This window comes from Falco naumanni, chromosome 5 (genome assembly GCF_017639655.2).
Source record: "Falco naumanni isolate bFalNau1 chromosome 5, bFalNau1.pat, whole genome shotgun sequence".
NCBI classification, from domain to species: Eukaryota; Metazoa; Chordata; class Aves; order Falconiformes; family Falconidae; genus Falco; species Falco naumanni.
Window position 1 is genome coordinate 7,108,354 of NC_054058.1, and position 21,733 is coordinate 7,130,086.

Here is a 21,733-nt window from a genome sequence, read left to right on the forward strand (position 1 = left end):
TGCTGTGTAACACACTTTCGTTTTATTCAAGCTCTTTCAAATTTAGGCCACATAAATTGCATGTAAAATTCACTATTTGCTACAAAGGCATGCCAAATAAATTTCCCCACACACTGGAAGACAGGCACACAACACTTTCACACTGAAAATGTGAGGAGATCTAGTGGCTGAAGCCAGTAAAATCTGTTCTGCTCTCAGTCACATCAGAGAAAATCGGAAAGGACTCCATAGGAGTCAGTACAGAGTTACACGGATGTACAAACACGAATGAAGACAGAATTAAGACCATTCAAACTCAAAGCACAAACTCAAATCTGCTCGACAGATCAACATACCCTTAACACAAATTATTGATTTTTTATACATTCTTAAGTGAAAATTTGATGAGGTTGGTTCAGAAGGACTCTTCTACTCAGCCACAGATATGTCAATCTGAGTTGCCAAAATACAATAAACCGGTCAATATGCCTCATTATTTATGAGGTTATTAGTAACATCATAAGTCCTGAAAAGAAAACTTACTGGACCATTTGTACATTGGAAGATGCAACAGAAACATTAATCAACACTCATACCACTTCTGCAAGGTGGAGAACTGTATTATCTCTGCTTTGCTAACCAAGGAATTCATACACAAAGTTGCAGTGACATCAGACAGTCAACCGAAGTGGTGAAAGACATATGGTTATAGTCCAGGACTGCCTTCCACAACGTAGCACGTCATCCAGACTACAGAGTCCAGGGTCCAAGCCTGTTCTTGTTTTCATCAGTTACAAATGTTATCTCTTTCAGCAGATTTTGAACTCCTGATTTACACGGATAGGAAGAGGGAATACAACTCTCCATACATATAGCTTGAATGTTTTCCTCATCCACCTCTAACATCCAGCACCAAAATAGTCTCAATTGCTCCACAAGTGGGGAAAAATAACCCTTCTCTATGTTAATAAAATATGAACATTCTCTTACTAAGAGTAATAAGCACTCCCCTGAGCCAGCCTTGTGCTAGAGGGACTCTTCATCTGTATCGATGTCACTGCTTGGTTTGTTCAATCTCTCGAATTCTTCTCCATCCTACAGGAACCAGAAGCAAAATAAAACAACGTGAGCATTGTTATTAATACCAAAAAAATAAAAAAAAATGTTGAAGGCATCATTTACATAAAACAAGACATTTTATTTTAAATCTCTTATCAATGTGTTGTAATCTTGCTCTAGGATATATATGCTTATAAAAAACATCCCCTGTATCTTTACCATTTTCCAGTGACTCGCTCCCTAGCCTATTCCTTCATCAGGAAGCTTGCCCACATAGTGTTATTTGGTTTTACCACAGCTGCTCAATGTAAGCGCTAAAATAGATAACGCCTGGTACACCAAAAATATATGACTTTGTGTTATTTACTTCTTATTAAACACAACCTGAAAAGGCACCAGGTGCAATTTCTGGAAAACATCTCTTCCAAGTTTAACGTTTCTTGGCAATACATGGAGACAGCACTCCCTTCTGGTTGCGACACGTATTACAGAAAACAGCCGTACACGCATATTAAAAATACAGACATGAACCCTTCCCCGACGGACTGACTGTTGGGCTCAGCTGAATGACATGTCAAAGAGCAAGCCTGCCATGCTCTGGTTAACTAGATTACTATTCAGATTAAAACAAAACACACTAACAGGCCTGGGGGAAATGTTTTGTAAGAAAAAAACGTGTTAAAACTCTGTGTTTAAATACTACCTTTTGATCTTCAGGTATCTTTGACTGTTAAGGCTGAAAGAACTTAACATCAAATCTACCAACTTCTTCATGATATAGGCTCGGCTACACAGATTTATCCATTCTACTTAAGTACAATTACTTCCCAGGCTTCAATTCCAATTTCTGGATACCCAGTGCCGTATTTTGGTTATAAAGGTTTCAAGGAAGGATTTGTACAAACGTTAACATCGCTTGTGGAACTGTCTATAGTCACAGCAGGAAAGCAATGCTTACTTAAGCTTCATGAGCTGAAAAAGTGGAATATGCAAAGCAATACCCAATCAATGTAAAAGATTTTGAGAAATACCCAGGGGGTTTTGTGTTTCAGGGATGAATCCGGTCATGCAAAATGAATCTTCCAAACATTCCATGGTGTAAATGGAGGTGAAACAAATGAGAAACCAGAGGTGGCAAGAACTGAAAAGCCTTACCCCACTTGACCTCTCCCATGCATCTCCTTTGACGAGTTTGCCCCTTTCCCGCAGAGTGGCATATTCCAGGCCTCTTGGTTTACTGGCATTATAGATGAATATGGAGAGAAGCACTACAGGAGCTTCCAAAAAGAACTCTAGAGAAGGCCTGAAGTCAAAGATGACGAAAGAGACGGTGGTGATGATAACAGTGGTGATCTGAGCAGTCATAACATGGAACATATTGTCTCGGAACTTCAAGATGAAGGCTACAGACAGCCCCAGGAAAGCTGTGACAAATATGAGAGCCACCGAGAAGATGTTGTGCCCATAAAAGAAGCCGCAGTTCCCTATCTGCCTCCGGTCCTTGTCCCGCAACCCCAGCATAAGCCCATTGAACAGCACCCCAAACGCATAGAGCTTGCTGTTCTGCATGAAGATGCTTTCAGCATGCTGATCCCCATCTTTCAAGATCTTTTCATTGTAGATGTTAGCCAGTGCAGAAATGAAGCACTGCACTAGAATAAGCAGATGGCCCAGGCTGAGGCGGAGAGGCTTCAATGCTCCTGCCATGGTACTGGTGACATTCCACTGGAAGCTGTGAAGGAAACTTGGTGCTACACAGTTGCCCTTTTCCAAGCATGCTTCCTCGGGTCCGGTATAAAGAAGGCAGTGGTTAGATGGACTAAAAAACATACTGTGATGGAATCCGTGTACAGCCAAGCTTTGCTGATGGCCTCCAGTTCCTAGAGTCAGGGCAACGATGGACAGGAATAAAATCACCAGAGATGCCCACTGTACCCAAGAGAGTTTTCGCCTAGGAGTAGACAAAAAAAGCCACCAACTTCAGAAACACAGTGGCACAAATTAAATTACAGGAGAACAAGCTCTATAAAACACATGAAAGATGACATGCCACAGGGTAAAGAAACAGATGCAAAGAAAAATCTTGTGTTTTTAGAATCAAGACTAAAATGCCAAAATGCAGCATGCTTTGCTATGGCAAAGGGGGGCCAGGCTAGAAATCACAGAAATACAAAATGGAGTAATCTGTAGAGACAATTTAAGGGAAGTCTTTCAAGATTGTGTTAATTCTAGATACTAACAACTTAAAAGCAAGCGTTGTCTCCATCTGAACACAGGTCTGATGGATAAAAAGAAATCACAGACATTCAAATAAGTACCCTCTGTCTTGGGTAAACTCTCACTACATTTCACTTTTCCCCCATGATTTTGTGCCCTTTTCTAGTATTTTATGATGGTAAATTATATAAATCTACGAACATAATTTATAAGACTGTTAGAATGATTTATACTGTTTTTTCACTCAATCCAAGCCTCTTTAACTTGGGGAAAATCAAAAATTTGGATGATTAAGTAAACTGTGACATCACAGGAAACATAAAACTAAACAAATGAGAAAAAGCATTTCAAGTCAGACTATCAGACACTGTTTTGGTATATTAACACCTGCAGGAAAGGCATCTTTGCTCCATGTTCAACACAAGTGACTTTTTGAGTCATATCCATTCCCCTGTCAGTCTTTTCTGAATCTAAATCATACCACACAGAGCACAAATCAGGTGAAGCTGAACATATATGACGGAGCGTCTGGCTTTTGTCACATGAGTAACAGACATATAATCACTTTTTAAAACGTACTATGCAGTTGACCAGAAACACATCAGGGCTAGCACAATATTACCAAAGACACCACTATCTTTCCCTCTTAAATACCCCCTCTTGTTAGATGACATTTACATTCAATTAAGAATTACAGCAGACTGTAAAGAAATACTGCTAATCATGACATGTGAGATTTAATGTTCAAAGGAAAGTACCCAAACCATAATTCTGACCATCCAACAACTATATAATCATGATTTCAGTTGTTCTGTTACAGCTGACCAAACATGTGGAGATACATAAGGAATCCTAATAAACTATTATTTCCTACATCTTCAGATGTAGAAAACAAAGCCGTCTCTCCAAGTTGGTATAGCCACAAGAAAAGAGAATTACTGTTCCCATCAAACAAAGAGAAAGAATGTAGCTTAACTTCTTCATCAATGCTAGGAAGATATAAAATTTCATTTACTTTAGTAAACACTACTTACTTTAGCACTATTCTGAAGAGAAGAGCCGTTGTTATAATGACAAAATTTGAGAAGAGTACAGCCATTGCCTAGAAAGAGGAGGAGGGGAACAAAGTTATACTCCAGACATAGTATGGCTGTCAAAAGCCCACCAACTTGAAGAGTTCACCGTTCAGCAAGGTGCCAGAGTGAAAAGCATCATCCTGATATTGAACTTTCTTCCTTACCCAAGTGGTAGAACAACACGCCCCTAAACCAACATTCAAGTCTATTTCAGAATGTCAGGTAAACCACAGAGCCGAAGTTCCACTGTAGTGGGGAAAGCTGCACTGAAACAAAGATGTGAGGAAACCAACCCAGTGGAAAACTTACTTAACAAAAAAGAAAACGGTGTAGTTTTCTGCCAGATCAGTTCCCCAGCCAGGTTGACCAGTCAGCTGCAAAAAGAGCTGCATCAGCACAAAGGAGGAAGCTGCTTCAAAATGAAAAAAGAAAAGAATAGGAGAAGGCAAGGCTGCTTCTTGCTGCAGTGCCAGCTTGCAGCATTCATGAAATTCCAGATTTGCACAAGGTACTTGCAGATAATAAAACTTCTTGTATGTCAAATGCATTTTCTGCATCATTTATCAAAGGTAAGCAGGTACTCAGCTTGAATTTTCAAGACTGCAGCTATACAAAAAAATTAAACTATTTTAAAGTATAACCGAACACAACCCTGAAGTTCCTGTCTAATTTGGGAATAGCTGTATAATAATGACAGTGCCCTAATCCATGGCCACGGCCAAGCTGCAAACTCCTTGTGGCAAGGACTGTCCTTTTGGTCTCTGTTTTAGATGCTCCATACTGGGACACTGAACCAAGAAAAGGCTCTTTTAGGCACTGCAGTTACCATTAAAGATCAGAATCTACCAGGACCATTGGGGAAAAAAGGTTCTTTTAGGGAGGTGGCGGTGTTTCTGAAAATGTGTGTCATTCAGGGATGCCTTGTGTAGTCGGTACACATACGAAAAATCTAAGCATCTTTAGTCTTTTCTCCAACTCAGCCTTAGAGTGAGGTCACTTTTTTAGACAATTTTACACAAAACCACATATGGACTCAGAAATGTAAAACACAGACTTTATCTTGAGCTTTTTCATCTGTATTTCCACATTCCCAATTCTGCACAGCAGAGCCGTTTTCATTTATCAGAGGAAAAGCACAGGCTCTTTCTTTTCCATTATCTTAGTTCCACTCTATTCCAACATACTATCTCATGATTAATATATCTCATGAAACACCACAACACAAGGCCTCAAGTAAGCTGAAAATTGACAAGAGACATCTGCCTAAGAAAACACAGCTTAATTTTCTAACTTGCAAGTTTACAACTCAATAAATATCTGTGTTAGGTGAACACTGTGGAAGGAGAAAAATACTGAACAAACAAGTGAATCTGGCAGACACCACTCTAGAAAAAAGAGGCTTGGTGCAAAATGTACAAGTGTTCTGTGTATACTCTGGTTTTGCTTTACAGTCAAAGCCCCCCATCCAACATCTCTGGTAACATAACACAATCAAAATATATAGCAGGACAGTTACAAGGAACTAATTTTGAGTCTGTTTTGTTCTCCAAAGCCTCGAGGGACTTCTGCCTTAGATGAGAAGGAGTAAGACAAAAATTTACCAAAGATTATTGTGCCACTATTTCACATGTCACAAAGTCTCTACAAAGTCAAATCTTACCACTACGAAATGTTACCCACTGAAAAGTATCCATAGTCATAGCTGAAGCTTCAAGAGAAAAGTCTCACCAAAGCAATTCCACACTTCAAGCAACTGCTCACCCAGGTACTACTTAGTCCCAAACTTAGTTTTTTAAGTCACATGAAGCCAGTTCAGTCAGGTGTGGCTGCCTTCTTTCAAGCATCTTGCCTCTCTGCCTTTACACTTTCATGGTCTTCTACACTGTCCAGGTATTCCGTCTTACAGGTATTTTAATTATCTCTTTTAGCACTTGTTTACCATAATGTTAGAATTTCAGTAATCCTTATAAAAATATATGCAGTTAAAAGGTGTAAGGTGCTAAGAGTTCTAAAAAAGAAGAATCTCAGAGCACATAGGTCCTGAGGGGAGAGAGACAGGGTGTGTGTGTAAAATATAAAACCTATGCATATTACAAAAGATTACTTTAACTGAGCCAAATCAAGTTGCTTAAGAAAGCAATAGTGTTTATGTAACCTTCTAAACATCAGGCTTTGCTATTACAAACACTATAGCTGAATTTCCTTCCTGAAGTAAAAAAACCCAATCAAACAAAAAACCCACACATGGCAAACCACGGAACCAAGCTCCCATGCATGTTATTTTAAGATATCTGACTCTTGATTTAATTAGATTTTTTCCAGACAGGTCCTATTCCAGACACTCATCTGTCCCTGACAGAAATGTACACCTAAAAGGACAATATTTCAAAGACAAATTAAAAAAAGAGAAGTAACGGAAACATTTATACTTAATTTTAACGTCAAACAGGGGCAGCCACAGTATTTTATAGCAAGCACTAACCATCTGTTTCCATGTAACTTCAAACACAGATTCTGAACCAAAAATTATCCTAGCATGAAAATAAAAGAAAGCACAAGAACTGTACTATTTGCTGAGCATATGCAGATTCATCCAAAAGGACGAAAGTACCTAGAAGAAAGTACCAACTAAATTTTGTCCTTAAACATAACTACAAACAAATGTAAAAATTAAGAGTCAGAGTTTTCTTCCTCCTCTCCACAGTTCCTGTTACACTTCCTCCATTTGTGGGGTAACATTTATTCACTTTTCTTTGGAGTCAGTGTGAGAGGAAAACAAGTCATTATGTGAAGCCACATAGAGTGGTAGAAGCTGCACAGAAAAGTGCATGTCAAATACTAGCGAGATAAGCAAATGCATTAAAAGACAAATACAGAGTTGAAGAAACCAAAGGAGGGAAAAGCACTAAAAACCTGCCTAGTACTTAAGCAATTCAACCTATTTCTAAGTCAATTCAGATGGAGAAAATACACAGACAATGTCCTCTACTGAGAGCTGTACAATACTGACTAGTGGGCAAGAGTATGGAAAAGTCTGGCTGGTCAGTTAACAGATCATTCTTTTACCTGTAAATCTTGCCTTGCCAGCGTTACAACTGCAGATAGTCTAAGGGCAATGTTACCAACCACTAAGATATCGGAAGATACTTTACTCAGTGTATGTATACTTACTGGCTGGAGGTAGGACAGTACGTAGAAGACAATCAAGTTATCCAAAAAGTAAAGAAAGGCAGGAATTGACCATTTCATGGAATTACAAAAATTCTTCCAGGAAAGACATTCAAAGGGATGATCCAAACAACCCTCTACAAGGAAAAGAAAGCAATAAGAAAGACATTTTTTGTCGTATCAAAAGCCCATTCCCTTGTAACAGAATAGGTACCACTGTTCTGTTTTCAGGAACACTGTTGGACTGAAAAAACTAAGGTACCACAGTCCTCTGACACCATAGAGGACAAATCTAGGGCAGAACACACAACTAGAGCAGCAATCCTGCATGTACAGGCATTTACCTCCTTGCTTCAGCAGAGAAAACATCATATTACCCCCATCGGAATATTCGTCCGCTGGGAGCAAAAAACCAATCAATTACCAACCATTCTTTGAGGACCAAAAAGCACCCTGAAGTCCCCACACAATAGCAACATCATTACTGAGTATTATCTTCTGATGATTATCAGTCAAATCTCAAACTGAAAAAAAGACACAGAAGCAGATCTGTGTATATAGCACCCCAAAGACAGCCAGTAATGTCAGAAACGCAAAATAAACCAGAACTCAGTATCTGCAGCACACAGCACATGACCTGGGTAAAACTAAAACATATTGGAAGAAGGATGAAAGAAAGGACAAGCACAAAGAATGATATTTACTTAGGTATTGAGGACACACGCATGACGAGGAAGGCTGTGATAAACCTTAGACTACTCTAGAGCTGGTGACAGAAGTACTTTGTTAGCACAGGTTTAGGACTACACAATGTTATCTAATCGTCTTCTGAACCACCGACACACTGAGTTCAGCAAAACTCAGACATCTGGAAGAAAAAAGTTGGGGAGGGGGCAGAGAAGAAAACCAGAAAACGTACTCAGCAGTAGCCAAGGATGGCACACACTGACTGAATACATTTACTGTCTTAGGTATGTCTGTACTAAATGGTAGAGGTGAAAATTTCATCAGCTAGCCAGAGCTGCAGCCATCAACGTGGAGAAGCCAACAAAACCAGCAGTTCAATTTAACATGAGTCTCCAGTGCCTTACACCCTCTTCCAATGTCAGCGTCTGTTCTCTACCATTTTGAAATACTATGAAATAAACCTCTCATCCTTTCTACATAAGGACAGAAAATCCAAGAAAGAAAAAAGAAAAATGGCCTGCAATGCAAAACCAGTAGCTAGTGAAGCCTGGCACTGCTTTCTCTGAACAACAGCCCCAAGATTTGTCTTCACAACAAAGCTAACTTGAATTCTAACATTGAATTCTAACATTGTTGCTTCTGACTCAAATACCACTAAACACACACAAAGCCTCTTCAGTAGAAGGTGGCAGTGTTTTTAAATAAAAGCAGTCAGAACAGAGGCCAATAATGGCCAATCCTTGAGTTAGAGCAATTTATAAGCTTATGTTCGGTCATGACTTCAGCAAGGTGATTCCTATCATCCTTGCATGATACCATATTAAAATTCTGAAAATGTTAAACTTTGTTACACTTTCTAATTCAACTTACCTGTCTCCACTTCAGCTACTGCACACACACAACTCAAGAACACCTGAATTTACAGTGCAAAGTAGAGTTATAAAAGTATAGTTACAATTCTGCATGGAGGACAATTCCAGTGAAACTTACTATCAGGACCTACTCCATACTACTACATGTATGTAAATCCATCATTAAAAAAAAAACAAAATGCCCCCACCCACCTACCCACCAAAAAAACCCCACCAAAAAAAGAGATTTGAAGTAAAGAAAATCTTAAGCCAACATATTTTAGTTATTTTAAACATAGGTACTCACCCTTTTTCTTAACCCATAGTGCCAATACCACACACAGGACCAGTTTTACTACTTCAGAACATATGTTCACCGTTGTAGGAAGGTAATCGTATTTATTATCTGTGGGATTCAGCAAATCATAGAAAGCACACAATCAGATCCTGTCTCCTGCATCCACAATTAAAGCAATAAATTATTTTAACACCCACCCCCCTAGTCCCAATTTTAGCCATTTTCCATAAATGCAAAAGGTTATGTCAGCACTTTCATTATAAATATTCCAATTTTTATGATATACAGCTTCCTGAACAGCCTCCTTTCCGGGTTGAAGTCTTTCCTTATTTGGTCTCTTTCACAGTCCCAAACCATTGGCTTACCGCAGAACTTTTTGGAATAACTCAAGAACATCTATGTTTTAAAGACATTTAAAAAAATGGGAATGTTTTCCCCAAACAGCAATATGCTATTTTTTCCCCCTCGCAAAAACCAGCTTCCAGATGACGCAGCCTTCTTCCAGGACTGTATCTTTGTTAGCATACTTTGCTAAAACTTGGCAAAAGGAGAAGCAGTAATACCAGCCAGTTACAGCACACCCACTATGATACCACTTTCCTCCTAAGCCTGTTGCAAGACAAATATTTCAGTCAAGACATGTACCATCAATAGTACTTACACAACAATTTAGTTTTTGAAAATCAGCTATAAAATAATTCACTGCATCTTTTAAGGGTGAATCTCCACAGGGATCATACACCTTGCAACCCAGATCATTGCTTTATGTTAGACCAGTGACCATACAGAAATTTTTCCAATATAAAAATACACATCACTATTTACATAATAGAATATTTATGCCAGGAGCTCCACAGGTAGAGAACTAGGCTCTTGAGCATCCATTTCACTCCACACAAACTCCTTCTTATTCAAGGTACATGATGTTTATTGCCCAACAGCACCTTCATTGGCGGAATACTTCATCAGGAGGATTCGACTTGACCCCAACACAATAAACACCCCTCCAAGCAGAAAGGTATAGATGGTTGTCTTGGAGCAAAACACAAATCGATTACAGCACTTGGTCTTCATTCTGCTGTCTTACTGTCAATGCCCTTTGGATGACAAAATCAAAAAATACATTGTAAGCAGTGCTTCCAGAAACTGATTAAACAAGGTGAAATGTGTGTATTTCCCTGCTTTGTGTTATTTTATACGAAGATGCTTAGATTACAAGCCATAATCTCATTCTGCAGTGGTTGGGGGGTGGGTGGGTTGGTTTTGTTTAAATAAAATTAGGAGAGAAAGAGAAGGACACTATGAGAACCAGTAAAGGGGGATAAACAATGTACACACAGCAACCCAAAAGACGGCACAGAGGCCAGTTTGTCAGAAGACTGCACCTATGGAACACCGATTAGTTTAAAGAATTAATCAAGACACAAGATTATTTTTCTGTAATAGTTTTATAAGTGGCTTTGTTCCCAATTGCAGCAAGGAAAAGTTTTGCAGCTGTAGAGAGAGCGCAGCATCTCGGAGGTCACCTGGCAGTTACTCTGCACGGGCCCGTGCCCAGGAGGCAGGGGAGGAGCAGGGATGGCCGGGGGCAGAGCTACCTCCAGCGCTGCCGTTACGCCTCACCGACCCGTTAACGGCTCCCAGGCCTGAAGAGCCAGCTACCAGCCGGCCAGCGCCGGGGTGGCTGGGGAGCCCCTTGGGGCGGCTGCCGGCGGGGCGTGCGTTAACGGCGGCCGCAGCTCGCGCCGTTCCCCCGTTCCCCCTTCGAGCCAGGCCCCGAGCGGCGGCTCCGCGGGCCCCGAGGGGCCACAGGCCCAGCACCCACCTGGCGGCGGCAGCGCGGCCGGTAAGCGCCACCGAGCGCCCCCCGCGCTGCAGGAACACCCGCCCGGCGCTGCCGAGCGCCGGCTGCCACGTCGCTACCTCAGGTTGCGGCGGAGAGCGGAGGCGGGGCCGCGCACGGTGAGCCGGGCGGCAGCGGCCCGGGGCTCAAGCGCCACAGCCAAGCACAGCAGGCACAGGGGGGCTCTCGGGAGGCCGCGGCACCGCGCTCCCCCCCTCACCCCCGCTGCACGCCCCCAGCGCCCACCACCAGGCCCCTCCACCAGCCCCTCCGCACCGCAACCGGCGCCGCGGCCGCGCCCCCTCCTCCCCACCGGCCTCACCTGGCGGGGCGGGGCCCTCCCGCCCGGCAGCGCGCGCGCCCTGGCTAGCCGCCCAGCGCGGCCCCGCGCGCCCCCCTCATTCTCTTTGACAACCGGCCGCCGCCACCGCCCCGCCCACGTGACCACGGCTCCACCCACCACCCCCCCGCTCCCCACGGCCGGCGCGGCGCGCATGCGGACGAAGAGCCCTCCCAGCACCGTCCCGCCTCGCCGCGCGCACGCGCCCCGGGGCGTTAGGGCCGCCGCTGGCCCGGGCCCGCCCCCCGCGCAGGCGCATCGCCGCCGTCACCGGTGCGCCACATGGGGTGGGCGGAGACGGAAAAAGCCCAGGGAGGGCGGGGGGGGGGGCTGTCATGTGACCCGCTGGGGAGGGGAGGGGAGGGGAGGGGGGAGGGGGGCGGTGCTGCCGGGGCGGCCGCCGCCGCGGAGATCGTTATCCGAGGGGCGGGGGAGGCGGCTGTCCTCTTGGTGGGGCCTGCCGGCAGCATGCAGAACGTCATCAACACGGTGAAGGGGAAGGCCCTGGAGGTGGCCGAGTACCTCACCCCCGTGCTCAAGGTGCCTGGCGGGGGGCGGCGTGAAGTGAGGGGAGGCGCGCGCCCCCTGAGGCGCTGGAGTTGTTAAGGGCGGGGGGGCGACAGGGACAGGGAGGACGCGCCCGCTCTTGCGGAGGGGCGGCCGCGGAGCACTGAGCCGCCGGCGTCGCGGGTAACGTTGGAGCGGCCCCGGCGTCCCGTTCCCCACCCACCCCCCCCACTCACCCCCCGCCGGGTGTCGCCCGCAGTGCGGCCGCTGGCTTGTTATGGCTGCTCCCGCCTGCGCCGGCATTGCCCTGCCGCACCGGTGGGCTGTAAGGGGCGCCCGGCCGCCCCGGGGCTCGCTCCGCCTCGCCGGAAGGCGGCCGGTGGCGGAGGCTTCGCTCCTCGTCTGGGCCCTAGGAGCTCCCGTTGCGGCGGCTTTACGCAGCCGGCGGGGGGTCTCCGGGAGCGCGGCGCTTACTCCCGGCTCTGGGGGAGGCTGTGGCGGCGGAGCCATCGGCCCTCGTCGTGCGGCGGGGTGTGCGGGGTGGAGGGAGGGTGACTCGGAGCTCACCGCCCAGCGGAGGTGGGAGCACTCACCTGGGACGTGCAGGCCTTCGGACACCAGGTGTTGCTGGTCCTGCTGCTCCAGGAATAACTTATTTGTTGCTGTTTTCTGTTAAAGGGGCTAAACTTTAACTGGTTGTGTGACCAGGAATGGAAATCCAAAGGTGCTCGTGTACTGATAGGCTTAAGCCTGGTTTCAGGAATGCGTTGCAATGGTTATTTTGGGTAAGAGTGCAACTTCTTCAGCTGACATAAGACCCAGGGCCTGAGAAACTGAAAAGTCCTTGACTTAGTATAAACATTACTTAACAACAACTAAAAATATCAGTGTGTTATCAGCATCGTTCTCATACTAAATCCAAATCACAACATTGTACCAGTAACTGAAAATTAACTCCATCCCATCTGAAACCAGGATGATATCCACCCCTTATTCCATACCATTTATGTCAGGCTACGCTTTCCAGCACACCATCACTTTCCCAGTCTTTTGATAGAAACGTACGGTTATCATTCCCTTAGGCTATGGACTATCTCTCTAAAAGTCCCATTGAGTTCGTTTAGTCCAATGTTGGGCTCTGTAACAGTCTGTCAAGGCAGGAAAGATGGTGCTAGGTGTTGCATTGTGTGTTGAAACCAGTTCTGATTCTATCACTGCTGCACTTGGTCTGGTTTCATCAGAGTTCATTCTTCGTTAATGTGGCAATTGGGAGGAAGTCAGGTTCAGGTTTGCAAATCCGGAATGGCAGACAGGCACTGCGTGCATACAGAAGTGACAATATACAGTGTTGTATAGCAATTAGCATCACACAATTTGATTTATTGACTGTTTTCACCCAAAATCGATTCCCCTTGAGGGGATAATTTTCATTATGTGAGCAGGTCTAAAATTATGTAGCATAGCTTATTTCTGTATCGGTGTTACTATATTAATACAAGCCTCTGCATTAAAGTAATTGTGAATAGTAGAAATGGACTGTTTAGTTCTTGAGAGTGAATTGTAATAGCCTCCTTGTAAAGGTGGACAGCACATCTGTTATGATTCCTGTTGTTGCTTATTTAGGTGGAAACAAATCTTAAGTGTTTTCCTGCAGTTGTTAGACTACATCGCATCTTACGCCTCCTATTTACAAATGCTTTTTTATGTAAAACCCACCTTTGTGTGTGAATGCTTAACTTGTCAGCAGTTCTTTCACTACTGATTTTCACATTTTTCCATGTTTTTGAAAAAATACTTCTACTGTAATTGTTTATAACAGTAGCCTCTCTGCCTGTGGTTTTATGGTGTGACTTTCTATATACCTTGTACTCTGCAGCTTTAGATCTTTGGGCAGAAGACAGGGATACTTAATTATTAATTGAACTTGTCCCTCTGTGGTATATAGTATGCCCTTACCTGGATAGTGGACCTTTCCAGAGTTGCCCACCAATGTGACATATATGGGATGCAGTGAAGCTGTGGGGTGGAAAGGTGAAGTGACCTGTTTACCATAGTACAGTTGCTGTTGCACAGCTGGTGTAATAGTGGAGGAATTCTTGTGCCCAGATGTACTACTGGGAGAAGGCAGAGTAGAACTTCCACAAATGGGAGGTGGTAATATTATGTGTATGTGTTCCCTTTAAAGAGATTGAAATAAATTCTCCAATTTGGTAACTTAGGAAAGAAACTAGACCTGTGTCTCGCTGATTTACCTACTACAGAATATACAGAGATGAAAAAGTGCATTATTTACCCTTAGGGAACAGAGAGTGGATATTTTGTATGTTTTTCTTTGTGTAATTCCAGAAACACAAGTTTGTTCATGTTGCCTACAGCTTGTAGTTAATTTTGCAGTTAAATAGTAAGTTGTCTCCACTGTAGTGTTGCATAATGTGTTATTGAGAATTCTCAGTTTTACAGCAATTCAAATTGCAAAATTAGGGTTGTTTGAGTTTCTTTGGTTTCTGTTAAATAGCATATAGTGATGTTATGGTATTTATACAACTGCTGGTTTGCTTTTCTTGATCTTGTTCTTAAATGTCATCTTTAGAAATGAGGGAGAAAGGAAGTAATCAGTATGAAACAGGTGTGCTTATTTCTTTGTACATAGCACAAGTGATAGCATACACCAGGGCAAAGCATCAATAACCAAGTTAAGCAGTGGCTGGTTTTCTTTAATGATTTCTTAATGGTTGAATAAGGTGAAGTTATAGCTAAAAGTGAGGTACTTTACAGTTCCTGCTTTTAGTCTTGATAGAAAAAAAATCGTGAGTTCTTTAGGGAAAGAAGTTATTCAGTAATTGATGATGCAAAAACTTGAAAAGTCAGCTATGCCATGGTTGAAATTTTATCCTTTTTCAAAAGCCATTCTTAGGTAGCTCTAATGCTGAGGAACAGTAGGTTTCCTTGGTGCTTGAGATTTTTCTGAAATGAAAAACCAAACAGAAACAGAAGTCTGAAACGCAATACACTTATTCTGTATTTAAATATGCTAAAAGATATTGTATCCTTAAACTTCATAACTGTTGTCTTTAATGCAGAAGTACTTAATCTCTCCATGCAGAAATAAGTCATGTTGCTGCTTGCCATCAATTCTGTCGTCCATTAAAAAACATGACAATATAAGACAATCAGAACTGTTTCCATGGGATGCATAATAAAAGCACGGAAATTACTATATAAAAAAAAAAGCTAAAACTAAAGACTTTCTACATAACTTTTCCTACCACAGACAAAAGTCAGTTTGGTCATTCATTTCATGGCCTTTCCTAACTGCAAAGCATCATACCGATGCATTGCAGTGCTGTTCAGTGCCTAAACTAGTCCCAAAGTCCTGACTGTGAGAAACGCTAATTCCAATTTGTCTCTTACTGGCAAATGTAATATTCAGTGCCAGGGATCTTTTCTTCATTACTGATATAATTGACTAGCAAAAAAAAATAATACTTTGTGATCTTTTTTCATCATACCCCACATTCTGCTACCAGTAATTTTGCTGAGCCTTGCATTATAGGATATGGAAGTAAGCTGCCTCTCAGCCCTGCTAGTCGTTGCCTCCCAGCAGATTCACAGATCACTGTGGACAGAGCTAGTTTCAAGTCAAAACCAGAGCAGATGTTTGTCTTACCAGGAAAGTGGGGGTACTTTGATTTGTCAGCAGTTGTCAAAATTTCTAAACTTTCTTTATTGCAGGAGTCCAAGTTTAAAGAAACTGGAGTAATTACACCAGAAGAAGTAAGTATTTAGAAACGTTGAAATATATTTTGAAAGTAATGATAAAATTTACTCAAAATGACTGTGTTAATCTCAAGCAGTTCATGTCTTTGCCAGCTAATTATTGCTTCTTGGCACAGTTTCCACAAAGTGGAAGTTCTAAATGGCCTTTTTACTCTATAGATGAAGTAAATAAACAGAATTCCTCTTGAGATGATACTTGACATCTGAATGTGGGATGCTTTTTTCCTGTATTATGCTGTGAGAAGCTTATGAGGAAGCTCGTGCTGGGTCAGTAGCTCTGTTTTGTGTCTTGGAAGTTCAGGACTAGAACAGGAATATATCAATTTCAGAAGTCTCTTCCATAACCAACTCAAAGGGGAACTTGTATCTTGGGAATAGTCTTTGCTTACTTCTCTTTTGGTCCCTTCCAAGGCTCTGGCTAAATTATTACATGTGCTTGTCCACACCACATATCCAGTAATTATTATTTTTTCCCTCCTCTTCTCTATAGGCTGCTTCAGGCTGGTTGTATTTTGGATTGCAGCCAAGCAGTTGTAGTTTTTTAAGGAGTCTGATGGGAAGAGAAATAAATAGATTTTTTTCTAGAATAGTAAAAACACTGATTGTGCAGTGCTGTTTTGACTTCCCTGTTCTGCTTTTTCTCTTATTAAAGTGCTGCTGTTCTGAAAATACATTGTCTTTACAGAGGTATGAGAAAACAGTATTAAGACTGTTAGGTAGAATGAAAGAAAAATGAGACTGAATGCACAAATGTGAAGATGAGATGGAAAAAGATGGAACAAATGATGACTGATGCAGGTAGATAATGTGGACAGAAGCACTTTTTCCTAACGTTGGTACCTAGCATTTTTTTGTTATGTTGCATGGCAAGCAAGAACTCGTGCTTTCTATGATCCAGAAGAGTAGTGCCCAGAAAAACAGGCTTAGCAATATGTGTTCTGCTGTTCTGATAACCATACAGATGTGTGTGTGTATAGAAATGCTTATATATTATATAATATGTTTATATTGTATATAAAAACATGTATAACAGTGAAAGTCTAGACAAATGTTCTACTAATGCTTAATCCCTTCTTGACCTATGGGAGAAAATTTTGCAGTAGTACTGGAAGAAAAGGTACGTTCTGTTGAACATGGCAAGAACCACAGTATGTTGTGTTAAAGTCTGCACCGTTTAAACACTGTTAAGAATGTGAATGGCCTGTATTCTCTGTATAAAGTTAGATGCTGGTAGGATGAAGAAATTGGATCCTTCAAAGCAGTAGTCAAGGGAAACACTTAGAAAAGTGTTTCCTAACTTAGAAAAGTTAGAAAAACAGCAAGATTAGGTTTTTTGTTAAGTTTAGGTGAGACTGGAATGTGGATCTGCTGATCATCCCTTTGACAGTCTTTCCTCTTTCCTGATGATTTTCATCTTTATAGAGTAATGATTGCTAAAGAAGAGTTGAAAGTCATCGATAATGATTTTAGGATGTTATCTTCGAATGAGTTCGGATTTCTAGGGTAATGAATCTCAATTCAACTGTATTTTAATCTGAGACGCTGACTGTTTTACAGACATTGTGGGGCTCCTGTGGTGTGCCTACGAAGATGAATCAATTAGCAATAAGGCTAAAGATGACTCATTAATCAAACTCAACACCTACTCCCTCTTTTCATATATCTGTGTACTTGATTTAATTGCAACAAATTCTCGCCTGTCATGAGTTCTTAATAGTTAATACCTCAGAAAGATAAGAACGGGTTTAATTTTATGTATATAAAGCATAGGCGTAATATATTGAAAATTATTCTTCCCAGAAATAGAAGTTGTTCTCTTGCCACTTCTGCAATATTGATTCAGGTGTGAGATAGCATTAGTGCTTGTGAAACAGAAAATGAAACCAGCTAGATAATTTTGCTACCTAGGTGGAAGAAAGTGCAAATAAAATTTCAAGTATTGTTTTACATTTTTGCATCTGTTAGACCTACAAAGTAAACACAAAGATTTTTTTTCATCGTTAATAATATATTTTAGCAGTGGTGCCACAGTGTTCTAGTTCCTTGAACAGAAAACTTTAAATAATTCTGGAGTTTCATGTGTTATTTATTATTACATAAAGGCTAATGAGTTTTAAAATTTCCATATGTATTGGAAGGGATTACTGTTTTCCTGGAAGTGAAGACTTCACTTTTGCTAGAGGCTTCTGTTGGAAAACGGGTGAAAGCAAGCACTTTGCAGAGATTAAACCTGTTAATCCATGTGCAGTGCATGTTGTGGAGTTTTCCACTACGCTGATACGCCTCGCTTCGGAGGACATGGTGAGAAAATGGCTGACACGCTGCAAGCCTGTTGTGTCACAGGAGCTTTTGGTCAGCTTGGGGGTATGTTGTTATAAACTGGCATTTTAAGACAAGAAAACAACTGTAGCAATTGATGTGCACCTCATTTACAAAAGTAACTGGTGCAAAGACCACACAGATCACTTCTCTTAAGGGCAGGCTTGCCTTCCTCAATTTATGTGGACAAAAAATAAGCTCAGTGGGTTAGACTTTGCTGTGTGGAGTTTTGAGTTTGTACACAAGTCTAGCATGCGTTTTCCAATATCACTTTGAAATAGTGATGTAATTTTATAAAAGCCTTTATCTCTCATACTTAGAACAAGTACAGTGAAGATTTTTTTAAAGCTATTTCTTCAGAACAAAGTTATACATAGGGTTTTTAAATGTACTAAGTACATGGTTATCCATATTAAGTTAACATCAGTGGTGAACTATTATAGTACTGGTTATCACTTAAAAGGTATACTGTTTATTCCTCTGTTGCAGTTCTCTCTCCGATTCAATGAATTGGTGTCAGTCACACTTTTCTTCTTGCTGCAAAATTGTTTTGAACACTGAAAGAGAATGACATATTTTTGTACATTAAGCTCTTCATTGACTTTCTTAAACTTTGAAGATGGCAAATAAAAAGAGTTTCTTCATCACAAAGTAAACAATGTTACTGGGTCTAGAAACTTTTTTGCTTGTTACAAGACTGATAATAACACCACAGCTTTTTAAACTTTTATCTGAATTGGCTGTTGTGCTTAGTATGCATTTCCTTCAGGTGAAGTTGATTTAGTCTTTGGGTTTTCATGGTTAGCTGAGAAATGGAGTTAAAGCATCAGTCATATAAACAGTTGTTAGTTACATAGTTAATCTCTCAAAGGGATGTGCAACTGAAATATTGATAAAAAATGGAAATTATTTCCTTATACCATATTTAACTGTAGGTTTTTTCCTGTCTTAACAGTTTGTCGCCGCTGGAGATCACTTAGTTCACCACTGTCCTACTTGGCAATGGTAAGTAAAAACAAAAGAACTGTAGAAAGCTAGCATCCCTAGCTATGCTTTAATGTGTTTCTGTTGGATGCAGCTGTACAGTTGTGTTCAGAATAATCCATGGACTCTTCCAGTAGAACTTCTGCTGTTTTTCTGATGAAGCTATCTTTAAGTCAGGCAGGACTTATATATTACTTTGTGTAGCAGTAGTTGAGATGAGAATTTGTTTGGGGATTTTTTGTTTGTTCATTTTCCTAGGGTTTTAAAGGAAATAAGCTGGTGCATACTGTGAATGCTTTCATTGCTTACCTGCAGTAGCGGCATGTGTACCTACACTTGCCTTGGTGACTGATGATTGAAAAAGCAAAGGCCAAAGGCCGTGTGCAGCTGGAATTGGTAGGAAGTAGTTGTAATTGGTGTATTTTAGACAGGCATTTGTTAAGTACGTTCAAGTTAGCCCACATCAGATCACTTTGTGCAGTGCTGGCCCTTGGAAATCCCTTATCTTTCATGTACAATAAGGATGCAAATAAGGTGCTTCCTCATGTTTTACTGGTGTCTTGCATTATAAAACTAATCAGTGCCTAGATGGGCATTGCCTGTGCAGCTGGTGTCATCAAGGTTCTTGGCTCTATACTGGGCCATGAACTGCTGAAGGAGGAGTTATGCTTGAATCATTGTTTCTTGCCCTTTTACTGTCTCCTTCAGAGAAAACATGTTGAGTCTGGTCTATGTGCCAGCAGTTTGGAACAGGCTGTTTAGAATGTTACTCTCTTTTCAAACCAAAAACTGCTGAAGGTGAAAGCAAATGCTTGAGTAATGTGAGTCAAAGATTACTTGAGTTCTAGTGACTATGGGCAGGTTTTATATTTATAGAGGTCTATTTCTTGCTTTTTCTGAAGTTGTTTTCTTCAGACATTTGGGACTATGTTGTTGCTGATCCTACAAAGTTTCATATAGACTAGATTGTTCTGTCAACCCATCTTTGCTTGGCCATTTCAAAGTGAAAGTAGTTTTTGAAGCAGGGAATAGTTTTGACCCAGACTCCATGGTTTAGGGATGACCCACCTTTCTGACCCCATACCTATATCAAAGTCTTTGTATAGGGAGGAGTAAAGTCATAGCGAATGGATTCTGAGAACAGGTCAAGTATATAAAATGTTCCTGATATACGCTGAAAATAGAAGGATTCTTTTGTTTGCAGATCATCAAATTCTCAACCCTTTATTGGTTCTCTTCATTTTACAGGGCTTCAGGAGAAGAACTAAAAGTCAAGGCTTATCTGCCAACAGACAAACAGTTTTTGGTAACTAAAAATGGTAAGGCTGAAGTTTAAATACGTGTTCTTAGTGTTGATAGCATGGTTGGCTGTGCTACTAACTCTACTGATTGTCTGTAGTGACAGGAGAAATAAATGTCTTGTACTTTGGTTGCTTTGGCTTTGCAATATTAAAAAAGTTTTTCCTGCATATCTAAAATCTTTTCCTTAGACCAGTTGTTAGCAGGGCTTTATACTCATAATACAGTTTGCCTTGATGAAGTAGAAATGAAGTTTAAACATTATAAACCTCCTTGTCTGTCTTACCTTTCTCCTTTCCTTCAACTCATATTCAGTGTCAAAAAGGAAAATATATTTATTTTGCTCTTTCTTTTGGAAAACCTAGGCTATTGAAGTGTTTCAGAAATGTCTTGCAAGGTGACACTGATACTTCTAGTTCAGATATGTAATTAATGTTACTATCCCTGTCAATAACAATAATATGAAATAAATTTTTAAATAAAATTTTGATCAGCTTTATGGTTGTGCATATTTAATACTTGTGGTGACTACCTTTTTAATGGATGAGAAGGCTAACATCTTGACACAACCATGGAGAAATAATTTTCTGAAAAGATCTTGTATCAAAATGTGTCAAAGACAATGCCATCGGATGAAGCTTTAGTACTAAGAACAGCCTGAGGAGATTTTTAGCTGCAGTGGGTTGTACTTTATACTTGGATTTCACTTGCTGGCTGTTGGAGTCATGCAGTGCACTATCATGTGAAAATGCTTACAGTAGTGCTGGACAGACTTTCCTAAGATGGTCCTGATGGCTGGATGGCCAAGTGTTCTATGTTGTTTCTCTTGTCCCCCCCCACTTCCAGGGTCCCTCATTGCTCTGATCCTTCTAGATCACATTTCAAAATAATGTGTTTTCTGCTGATAGTGATGCATTGGCACTACCACCTGAGTAAAAAGTTGTGGGCTACAGGTGAGGCCAGGAAGCATCCTACAAACCTGATTGTGGAAGTCTTTGGAGAATGTCACTTTCACACCACTCTCCTCCCTTTGTGAAAGGTGTAAGAGCAATTTAAAAATTCTGCACTTCATGCAGCAGGTTTTCTTTCCTCCACACTAGTAGAAAAGGAGCATTTTTTACGTAATCATTGTTTACAATGTTGGAAAATGTTTGTTTTGTCTTAATCAGATCTGCATTCTTTCTTTGACTATTTTCTGAAAACTTTGTATAAATCTTTGCTTGAACGGCTCTGTAATGCACATGACTGAAATAATTCTGAATAGGATATTAATTCTAACCTGTTCTGAACCTCTAGATGTTAATTTATAATTCAAAATACCTAATATAT

General features: G+C 41.3%; 2 protein-coding genes across 6 annotated transcripts in view; one reads left to right on the forward strand and one right to left on the reverse strand.

The window, feature by feature from the left end:
- On the reverse strand, positions 1–12,703 carry SLC35A5 (solute carrier family 35 member A5). 4 transcript variants are annotated; one of them, XM_040594266.1, is made up of 7 exons: positions 12,619–12,703; positions 10,280–10,432; positions 9,345–9,443; positions 7,503–7,636; positions 4,290–4,357; positions 2,194–2,989; positions 1–1,074 (listed from the first exon to the last, which is right to left on the reverse strand). In XM_040594266.1, the coding sequence occupies exons 2-7, from the start codon at positions 10,407–10,409 to the stop codon at positions 1,006–1,008; spliced, it is 1,296 nt and encodes a 431-aa protein (XP_040450200.1). In that variant the 5' UTR covers positions 10,410–10,432; positions 12,619–12,703; the 3' UTR covers positions 1–1,005. The 4 variants fall into 4 exon arrangements, with proteins under 4 accessions (XP_040450200.1, XP_040450198.1, XP_040450199.1 ...); XM_040594264.1 differs by lacking the exon at positions 12,619–12,703 and adding an exon at positions 11,501–11,610; XM_040594265.1 differs by lacking the exon at positions 12,619–12,703 and adding an exon at positions 11,161–11,351.
- The window catches only part of ATG3 (autophagy related 3), a 26,489-nt gene continuing 16,656 nt past the window's right edge, over positions 11,901–21,733 (forward strand). The window contains exons 1-4 of one of the 2 annotated variants that reach the window (XM_040594269.1): positions 11,901–12,058; positions 15,758–15,799; positions 19,077–19,126; positions 20,354–20,424. In XM_040594269.1, coding sequence (XP_040450203.1) covers positions 11,987–12,058; positions 15,758–15,799; positions 19,077–19,126; positions 20,354–20,424 — 235 coding nt within the window. In that variant the 5' untranslated portion in view covers positions 11,901–11,986. The remainder of the gene's footprint in view (positions 12,059–15,757; positions 15,800–19,076; positions 19,127–20,353; positions 20,425–21,733) is intronic. The other variant, XM_040594268.1, reaches the window with a different exon arrangement.

Bases quoted from the DNA above. Each gene is read 5' to 3' on its own strand.
- SLC35A5 (XM_040594266.1), bottom strand. From the start codon at position 10,409: ATGAAGACCAAGTGCTGTAATCGATTTGTGTTTTGCTCCAAGACAACC. The intron at 9,444-10,279 runs GTGCTGTTGGGC...TGAATCCCACAG, and splicing joins GAAGTATTCCGCCAATGAAG to ATAATAAATACGATTACCTT. The intron at 4,358-7,502 runs GTAAGTATACAT...TCCTCTTTCTAG, and splicing joins TACTGTCCTACCTCCAGCCA to GCAATGGCTGTACTCTTCTC.